Source organism: Otolemur garnettii, unplaced genomic scaffold, assembly GCF_000181295.1.
Source record: "Otolemur garnettii isolate 467f Iridium unplaced genomic scaffold, OtoGar3 scaffold00127, whole genome shotgun sequence".
Lineage (NCBI taxonomy): Eukaryota > Metazoa > Chordata > Mammalia > Primates > Galagidae > Otolemur > Otolemur garnettii.
In genome coordinates this window covers 1,454,146-1,463,928 of record NW_003852522.1, presented here as the reverse complement: position 1 = coordinate 1,463,928, position 9,783 = coordinate 1,454,146, and the positions used below count along the sequence as shown (strand labels likewise).

At 58.1% G+C, this 9,783-nt stretch overlaps 2 protein-coding genes across 3 annotated transcripts in view; one reads left to right on the top strand and one right to left on the bottom strand.

Annotated features, from left to right (window-relative positions):
• The window catches only part of NFIX (nuclear factor I X), a 100,850-nt gene extending 96,919 nt beyond the window's left edge, over positions 1 to 3,931 (top strand). For both annotated transcript variants that reach the window (XM_023518050.1, XM_023518051.1), the window contains exon 10: positions 1,145 to 3,931. The gene's annotated coding sequence lies outside the window, so the exon portion shown is untranslated. The remainder of the gene's footprint in view (positions 1 to 1,144) is intronic.
• Positions 3,932 to 5,450: 1,519 nt separating this feature from the next.
• On the bottom strand, positions 5,451 to 8,479 carry LYL1 (LYL1, basic helix-loop-helix family member). The gene is made up of 4 exons (XM_012810172.2): positions 8,461 to 8,479; positions 7,172 to 7,518; positions 6,993 to 7,084; positions 5,451 to 6,189 (listed from the first exon to the last, which is right to left on the bottom strand). The coding sequence occupies exons 2-4, from the start codon at positions 7,492 to 7,494 to the stop codon at positions 5,774 to 5,776; spliced, it is 831 nt and encodes a 276-aa protein (XP_012665626.1). The 5' UTR covers positions 7,495 to 7,518; positions 8,461 to 8,479; the 3' UTR covers positions 5,451 to 5,773.
• Positions 8,480 to 9,783: the final 1,304 nt, after the last annotated feature.

The following is a 9,783-nucleotide window of genomic DNA, read 5'->3' as shown; positions in this document are numbered from 1 at the left end:
GGATTCAAACCTGCCAGCTCTGGTGTATGTGACTGGCACCTTAGCCGCTTTAGCTACAGGTGCCGAGCCTGCCCCCTGTATTTGAGTCTTGGCTCTGTCACCCAAAGGCTGTCACTCACCCTCTCTGTGCCTGGCTTTTGTGTGTGGTTGGGGCAAGGATGGAATGAGTCAGTACCTAGTGTGTAGTCTGTCCTTTGTTCTATATGCTCCCTGCAGACCAGAGTCTGTGACTGGTCTCTGAGTGGCCCAGGGATCCATTTTCAGGGACACCCCCGATTTTGCCCTCAGGGTACCACCAGGTGCACCCAGGCACAGTAGATCATGGAGGAGGACCCTCTGACCTACCCACTGGCCAAAAGATGGGGCTGGAGCTCTTTGATGGAGGGCTTTGCCAAGCAGCCTAGTCCTGGTCCACTCTGGGTGTGCTCTGTACTAAGCTGCTAGATTCCAGACAAGTCCCTGTCCCTGGGAACGTGGTGCCCCCTGCTGGCGTCTTGAGGGAAGTGACACCCACCCCAAAGAGCCTCAGGTCCTTCTTTCCCCAGTGTCTGGCGCCCTGAGGGTAGAGGATCACAAGGGGGTGGCTATGTGGCCCCTCCCCAGACCTGGCCCAGCTAGGGACTCAAGCCATGTGTCTCCCCGCCCCCAGCCTTTCAGCCTGTGGGACCTTGGCTGGGGTATATAGACGAGAATTTCTGCTTTTAATCCAAAGAGAGAAAAAAACTCAGCAAGAAGCTGGGCCACCCCCACCCCACTCTCCAAACCCTCTGGTTACAAAAGCCTCAGCCTGGCGTCTTCCCCACTCCCCAGGACCCACACAAAAACCTAAACAATTAGAAACACGGCCAGCTCCCAGGTCTGTGCCAGCACTAGCCATGGGGGTCCCACCCGCTGGGCACAGTGCCCAAAAGAAGGCCAGCTGGACTCTAGCACTGGGAGTCAGGGTCTCTGCAGGGGCAGGGTTCCCATAGCAGGGCAGGAGAGAATGGGGATGCCCTTCTTCCTCCATGAGGGTCCAGCAGCCCAGCAGCTTGGCTCTTCTAGAGCTAGACCCTTGAGAGGCTGGTGGTCATAGGGCCAAGTGGAATGAGATGGGACCTGCCCCAGCTGTTCTCAATATCACTTCTTTTTTGTCCTCTTTCAGTCCTGGTTCCTCTGATAAGATCAACAAAAGAACAAAATGAAAAGAAGAGGTTCCTCAAAAGGGGGGAGAAGAAATTTTGAGACATGGAAAAATCCCCCAGCCCAGCCCAGCCCCACCGAAAAGCAAAAATTAGACGTCGTCAGCCACTCAGCCCTTCTCTCCTCCAGCCCGGGGACCCCCGCGGGCCCCAGAAGCAGCCCAGTTCTCGTAGAGCCCTCTAAAGGGGTCTCGGTGGAGCTGTGCACCAGCAGCCAAGCAGAAAGAAACATGCGACATGGACTCTGTCAAGTAGAGGACAGAAAGGATGCAACAGAACTGCCTTCCTCCACTGCCCACCCGTCCTGGCCTTCTGGGGAAGGAACAAAGTCCCCAAACAAAGCAACCAGCACAGTTGTGAAGGGGCCTAGCCCCCACTCACACTTTTCCTAGGGGAACCCCACCCTAAGGAGTGTGGAGTACCAGCTTGTAAAGATGATGGAGTGTAGGTCCCGCGGGTTCTTCCCCCCAGACTCCGCCCCTCTCTCCCTTGATTTTTGCCGGGGCTCCGGCTTCTTCCTCCAGCTGCTCCGGACCAGGCTGGGAGGGCAGCCTCCACTTCCCCTGCCCCACCCTCAGGCTAAAAGCCCCCAGGCGGGCAGGGAGCGACCCCTGGAGCTAGCTTCAGGAGCCCAGAATGGTGTTCTGCTACCCACCCTGAGCCGCAGGGACAGTTCCCCGGGCCGGACCCCTCTGTACAGTCCGTAGGAAAAAAGTCGGAATGCTCTCGACGGCCTTGGCTCCCTGGTCTCTCTCCCTCCAGCCAAGCCTTGAGGGAACGGAGTTGGGCCCCAGGTCGCCCCCGCCCCCAGCCCTGCATGCAGGTGTCCTAGCTCCGCCCCATCGGCCCCTGCCCTGCCCCTCACGCAGACAGCCCTGCTGGGGCCAGGCCGGAGAGTGGAGCAGAAAGGGGACCCCGGAGCAGAGCGAGGAAGAACAGGCAGCCGCCACTGCCGTCGCTAAGCCACCACCTGCGCCTAGGTAGGCGTCCTGCTTGCCGACTTTCAGTTCCATTGGAGGGTGTTGGGTGTTGTCCTTTTCAAAAGTGTTTTGGAGCTTTCTGTCCCCCACCACCACCACCTCCCCCCTTTCCCCCACGGCCACTTCTCTCTGGGTTTTAGCTGTAATGTCTTTACTCTTTATTTAGGGGTGGGGCATTCATTGTTTGGGTCTTTTGCTGTTGGAATTGGGAACTCCTCCATTTGAGCAACTTGGGAACAATTTAGTAACACACCACAGGAAGTAGCTCTTCCCCCCTCCAGTCCCCTCCTCCCCCAAGGGATGGTTGGGGGGCCTGTCCAGAGGGTCTTTAGAAGCCCCCCCCCGGGAGGGAGGGGAGCATGAGCACGCCCAGCCCCCTCCAGGGTGTGACTTGGCCCCCCTGGCTTGTCTTTCTGTGCCTTACTCCCTCCTCCCCGCGTCTCCTCTAGCCCCCTTCTCGAGTCCTTGTGCCTCTCTCTTCTCTTTCTTAACTGTATGAAAACACAAAGCACAGGTCAGGATCCTCTGAAAGTCAGTCAATCCACATTGCACCACGTGTGGGTGGGTTATGGGGTTTATTTATTGTGAATCTTGTGAGGCTGTGGCCCTGAGCAGGCGGAGAGAGGCGGGAGGAAAGGGGGCTGTTTGGAGAAGGGAGGAGGGCCACGACCTGGGGCAAAGGGGCTTGCACGGGTAGTTGCCTCCTGCCCAGCTGGAAGCCAAGAGGTGGCTGCTTCTAGGGACGGCTTTTGTTGGAAGTTGAGCGAGGCCTCACCCTTCTCAGCGTGGGAGGATCCTAGGGCTGAACGGCAGTGGATCCCGCTGGGGCCTCCCAGGGTGCAGGGGGTAAGGTCCCGGGGGTGGGGGGCCGGGGGGGCCGGGCTTGACGCGCGGTCAAAGTGCAATGATTTTTCAGTTCGGTTGGCTAAACAGGGTCAGAGCTGAGAGCGAAGCGGAAGGGGCTCACTGCCCGGCCGCACGCGCCCTTCCTTCGAAGACAGGGCTTCGGGCGCTGTGGGCCCGCGGGAGCCGGAGTATGCGGGGCGCCCGCCCGGGCAAGGTCGGAAGCTGCAGGCCAGCTGGGCCCCGGCAGAGCGTGCTCGGCGGGGTTGCTAGGGCGGGTGGGTGGGGTGGGGTGGGGCTGCTCCTTTCCCAAGTGGTGTTGTGAGGGGCAATGAGGGCGACAGGAGATGTGGGGACGTGTTAGGAGAGAAAAAAAAACCCACAAAAATATATATGGGGGAAATGAACTTTTTTTTTCATTGAACCAAGTGCAATGCATCAGAGTTTTCCTATCTTTGTATGTTAAGAGATTGTTAAGAAAAAAAATTCTATTTTTGTTGTAATGTCCTCGCGGCTCTGGGGACGCTAAAAGAACCGGGCCTGCCCCGCCCTGAGCGGGGATAACGAAAGCTGAGTGTTTTTCCTTTTTTTTTTTTTTGTTCGTTTTCAGGTTTTTTTTTTTTTTTTGAGTCGTTTTCCTGCGTTGACGAGGATGATCTGGGGTTTTTATTTGTTTCGTCGTTCGTTCTCGGTTTCGGTGGGAGGGCTGAAGGAAACGTTCACATTTAGAGTTTAAAAAAAACACCTCGACATTTAAAAATTCAACCAACACAAGATCAAAAAGGAAAAGGACGAGAGAAAATTATTTTTAAGATAATTAAACATAAAACCCTGGTGCTTCTTACATTATAAAGTACGTTTTAAAGAACCCACAAACTATTATACATAAGTTTATGAATCAATTAAATATCCTGCACTTGTTAGGAACACGCATATCCCTTTGTTGAGTTTAACGGAACGGGACAGCGGCGTGCGCCCAGCGGCTGGGCTGCTCCGGCCGCGGGTCTCCCCGGGCGCCCCCTCCCTGGGGCCCAGCGCCCCTTCCTCGCCACATCCCCGTCTGGGCACGGGGGCGCGGCAGGGGTCCCCGGCCCCTCCCCCGCAGAGGTCAATGTCAACCAACAAACGTCCTTTCCCTCCCTCCCTCTCTGCCCCTGAGTGCCCTTCTTTGAGCCAGACACCAACTTGACCCTCACCAGCATTATCAGGAGCACGCTCAGCAAGTTGGTAGTTTACCCCCCACCCCGTTCCCAGCGCCCCCCATTCGACATCTCTCCTCCCATCCCCGGCACCCTCCGGGGAACACCGGGAAGGCTCGACGCTCCAGGACAGGACCAGCCACGCTGACAGGTCGCTTTGCCCAGGCCGGTGCCCGCACGCACGCACGCACACGGCCCCGCACACAGCCCCGCCCCGCCCCACCCAGCAACCAGCCCTGTCGACTGCCTTACACACCCGCCCCCGCGCTGGCCGGCCGACCTAGTGCCTTGTTCTCACCCCCGTGCTGGCGGAGCGGACGCCGCGCTCTGGGTCCCAGAGGGGCTGGGTGGCTCAGACGACCCATCACTTCCCCACCCCGACCGTGCTGGACAGACACCCCCCCTCACACACACACACACACACACGCACACGAGAGAAAATAAAGGAGCAATAAAGTCACGAGAACTTCGTCCCCCAATCGAGAGCCCGAGGGGCACCCCAGCCCCACCTCTGCTCCCCCACCCCACCCACCCTTGGGGCGCCCCCCTCCCGCCGCAAGCCAGCCTGGGCCAGCCCCGCTTCGGCCCCTCCCGGGAGATCCGTGCGCCCGACCAGCACCAGCATTGCGGACCGCAAAGGCCGCCCGTCCCGTCAAACAAGTTTCTTCTTAGGCTAAGAAACGCAGTATATACGAGTATCTCTATATATAGTACTAATGGATTTGGTGTGCTTCCCCCTTAGCGTCCCCTCCCTCTGCTCCTCCTTCAGCCTGGTCTCCCCCTCTCTCTGCCCTCCACCCCGTCTCTGCACTGAGATACATAAGAAACAAGGGTAGTTTACTGTCTGTTTTGTTTTCTGGGTTTTCAGTGTCCTAGCGGAATGCAAGTAGGCAGCCAGCCCGTCTGTTCCCTCTCCGTCCCGCCCCGCCCTGCCCCGCCCCGCCCCCGTCACTGCGCTTCTGTTATACCATCTTTGCCTGACTCTCTCCGGCTTCTCCATTGAATGGCTAATGTGTATGTGAAATAAAGAAATAAAGAAAAACAAAAGCAAGTGCGCCTGAGCCTTTGCTGACGCGGCCATGCGGGACCGATGGGTTGCGTACACTGCGTGGACTCCGCGCTTCTCTGTATGCGCCAGGCGCCCGGCAGGAGCCATTGGTGAGCGTCTGTCCCTAGTATTCCGGGAGGGGGCGCCAGTGAGAAGGGCAAAGTCTCCTCAGCTCCTCCCTAACACCCCTACTCTCCGCTCCCACAGCGACCCCAGCCCTGAAAAAAAGAGACACCAGTTAGTCCGATCACCGCTCTATGTTGGCTCGCTGACCTCGTCTATGGGAAAGGGACACGAGCAAAGCCACTTGCAACAGGCGGTGCGTGATTCTTAAAAAAGGGTCTTTGGGGCTCTGGGGGGGGGCGACGGTCACCCTTCCAGGCTCTCGAAAACTTGCCCCGTTGGGGACGTCCTCATTGGGCGAGTTTGCTCGGGATTAGGCTCAGCACAAGGTCGGCCCTTTCCTCGACGGCCGTGGGCTGAGTCTCCGGTGCCCTCGGCTCTGAGCCTCGCCGCGTGAGGTCACCGTACCTCCGGACTCATAGCCGTTTGTTCCATCTTGATGGGCCAGGCTGCCCCACCCGGGCTGCCGTCGGGGTCGGCGGGGAGCCCAGGCTGCGAGCTCAGGGTCACCTCGGCCTTGCGTCCAGATCCCTGTCGGACGCCGTCGTCTGGGACTCTGTGAGCGGGCCGCTTGCGGGACCCGGATGGGGTGGGGCCTGCGGTCACGGCGGCCGCTTGGTCGCGCAGCAGCCGCACCAGGAAGCCGATGTACTTCATGGCTAGGCGGAGCACCTCATTCTTGCTCAGCTTCCGGTCGGGCGGGTGTGTTGGCAGCAGCTTCCTGAGCTCCGCGAAGGCACCGTTAACGTTCTGCTGCCGCCAGCGTTCGCGGCTGTTGGTGAACACGCGCCGGGCCACCTTCTGGGGCTGGTGCCCTGTGGACAGGATTCAAAGTTGGCGCTGAAGCCCAGAGGGCACCCCTCCTGCTCTCATTTCAAGAATGTTGAACCCTCGTGGGGATTTAAGCTCAAGCAGTGGGCCGGGGTTTTCTCCACCGAAGGGATCCACGTGTAGTTACCCCTTTTCCAAGAGTGCTTAGACAAGGATCATCACAGGCCCAAGGCTGGGGACAGCAGGGGCCCGCTGTACCTGTGACTGGAGGCACCTTTATGTCAATGGCTGGAATTCCCTAGAGAAAGGTTCTATTGCTAACTTCTGGGGAACTGTCCCTGTGGCCCCTGATTTCTGAGTTTATCTTGTGTGCCTGGGTGTGCTCATCATCAAGAAAGATCCTCTTGTTGTGACTTTGGTTCTATCAGCGTCTTGTGTGGCTGTTTGACTTGTATATCTGATGGCTGTGGTTGTGTGTGACACTGCCATGTGGTTGTGGATGTGTGGCTGTATCGTGAGTGGTTTTGGCCCTGTGGCTCTCATGTGACTTTGGTGTGATGCCTGTCTCCTTAATGGCTGTGCATTCCAGTGGAGCTATCATTTTGTGGCTCCCATGCTCTGTTGTGGCATGCTTATTTTACCATGTCTCTTTGTGGTGATGAGGCTTGGTTTGTTGGGTGGTGGTGGTTTTGTGGAGCCTGGCAAGGAGGACTGTGATTTTGCACATGGGTTATAACATGTGTGGGTTGTCCTCTGTGTGTGCTGGAAGCACCTCTCCTGTGGATGAGTATGGGACAGACATGAGTCCATGCAGAGATGGCTAGTCCTTCACTGCACCCACACTCACCTTCAGCCAGGTCCAGCTCACAGTGGCTTGGTCTCCTCTTCAGCCGGCTGCTAGGGAAGATGCTGAAAGGTCCTGCCGGCCCAATGTAGACACTGTAAGGGGTTGTGAGTCACTAATGCCTTATAGGCAAGGACCCTGGCCCCTAATTCCCCCTATCCCCACCCCAGCTCTCCACTGACCTGTTGAGGAAGGGGTGAGGGTGGTAATGCAGGGCCAAAGCAGGTGGGGTGGGTCCTAAGGCAGAAAGTTGCAGCAAGGGGGGCCGTAGGGTGCTCAGCTCTGTGGTGGGTATGGCTGTCCCTGGGGGCCTTGTATGTCCTAGGCTGATCACTGGCACCCCAGGGGGCAACCTGGGGGGTGATGAGCTTTGGTGGCCCACTTCCTCTGCCTGAGGTGATGCAGGCTTAGGTGGCAAGGTGGGCACCAGGCTGGGGGCACACAGCATCTCTGCCTTCTCAGTCATGGTGGGGCCCACCTCTGTTTGGGCCTGGGGTGGGCACATGGACCCCGAGGTAGGGGTGCTCACCTGTGGGAAGGAAGGAAACGAGTGGGGAGGTGGACCAGGTGCCACCTTAGCCCAAAAGAGCCCTCAGATGAGGGGGAGGAGGAAAGGGGGGTGTTTGGTGGGTAAAGGCAGATGGGAGTGGGTCTGGAAGCTGCCAGGGGTCAGCAATTGAGGTCATTGCATCAGTAGCAGGGTCCTACACAAGACAAGGAGGTACCCACTGAGGTGCTAGGTAGCACTGAGCCTGGTAGTGCTATCTCCAAACTATCTGTGGCCTCTAAGGGGCTCTGTTGCCTCTGAGCAAATTTCCCTTCTTTCAGAATTCCCTTTCACCTGCAGCCTGGAGAGGGGACAAGGCAGGAAGCCCCTGACTGATCCTGGAATGCCCTGAAACCCCAAGATTGGCCCTGTAACCTTCACATCTGAAGATATGATCTTGAGAGCCCTCATTGTGACTCTTGACACCATGTGACCTTGGAATCCCTCCAAGATTATCTCTGACCCTTCACTGACCCCTTCCCCCAGGCTGACCCTCTGCTCCTTCTTCCCATTGCTTCCACATCTGACCCTGGAGATTCTCAAAAATGGCTCTAGTGACCCCCACCCCTGCTAAAAATGTTCCCTTTACTAATTCTGTGACCCTTCTATTGATACAATAACCTCAAATGCTGACCTTAGGATCCCCAGTGACTCCACTGCCCAGTCCAATCCAGTTCCAGTTATGCCCCAATCCTTCCTCTGGTTCTGGGATCCCCACCCACACCAGCACCCACACTTCTGCAGTCTGCTTTGACATCCTGTTCACTCTTGGCTCTAGAGCCTGGGTGTGAGATTCCTGGCCCTCTGCCCTGTCTTCCTCAGGTAGGCCCCCGGGAGGCTGGCCTGGCCCCTCAGTTAGTGGTTCCCTACTGCTGAATGAATGAATGAACAAAATAATGCAGTCCCCCCACACCCATACTCTACCTTCCTTGAAACAGGGCACCTTCAGGTCTTCTCCCTTCTTACTCCAGCACTGTTCCTACAGCCTGGTGAGTGTGCTGGCTCTGTCTTGCCAGAGCTGGCAGTCTGGATCAGGATGCAGGTTCCAGTGTCAGGCCAGCCTTTACTGTCCTGCTCTGTGCTCCAGGCCGCCCTGTTCCGCCCAGTCTTGGGCAGTGCCTCCTAGACGCTGGGGCAGGGGCAGCCTAGGGGGCAGCTAGAGGGCTGGGGCAGGGGCAGCCACCCGTGGCAGTGTAGGTCCCCTTAGGGAAAGTGAGCGGCTCCCAGGCCGCCCACCCTCTCCCCGACCCGGCAGCCCAGTTTCCTGCTTCTCACCCCTCTCCGGGTTCAGCGGCCAGAGGATGCTGGGCCTGGGCAGATAAGGGCCTGGCCGCCTGGCTGCGCCTGATAAGGAGCCGGGCTGACCCCGGAGGAAGCCGGTGGGCGGGGATCTCCCAGTACCAGCCTCTGGGTCCCGCCCCCAGCGGGCTGAGGTGGGCTGGACTTGAGCTGTCACCCCTCAGATCCTCACCTTTCCCTCTAGTTGGCTGGAGGGGCCCAGGTCCATTGGAGACCCTGGCCTCAGCAGGCAACTAGGAGGTGGAGGGAGTATCCAGATGCATGCAGGGGGTAAACTGATGGAGGAAAGCTGCAGCCTCTGGGTCAGCCCTCTGGCTTAGAACATCCTCTGCTCCAACATCAGTGCTGATGGTGAGGGAGGGCCCTTTCCACCCCACTCGGGCCTCGTGACCCAGGGGCCACCTCCTTCTCCTTACTCTGCCTGGTTCCTCTTTTTACAGAGCCCCTCCTGGCCTTTATATCACCCCCATCTGGGAGTGGGGCACCTGAGAGGGGACAGTTCTAACAGTCTTTTCTTGGATCCCCAGCCTGGGCAGGTGTCCCGGGCCCTCAGTGTACTACCCACAACACACATCCAGGCCCAAGAGAGGGAGACGAAGTGCTACAGCTGGGGAGTGGTGGGGTGGAGCAGGATTTCCTAGGGTGCCAGGACTGGTGTGACTTTCCATTAGATGACCCAAAGGTTCCCCACATTTCTGAGCCTCTTGGCCACAAAATCACATAGCTGCAACCATGTGGTCCCTGGCTCTCACCCCACAGCAACTGCATGATGAAATTCAAGATTCCCCATAAACTTCAGAAAGGGACACAGCTGGCTAGGTAGCAGTAGCCACACGACTGCCACCCACCTGGGGCAGTCATACTTTGCCCTCTGTGTATCTGGGCCCCCAGGCAAGCACCTAGCACTGACATTACCACTACCCTGCCAGGAACGGGGCAAAGCCCAGG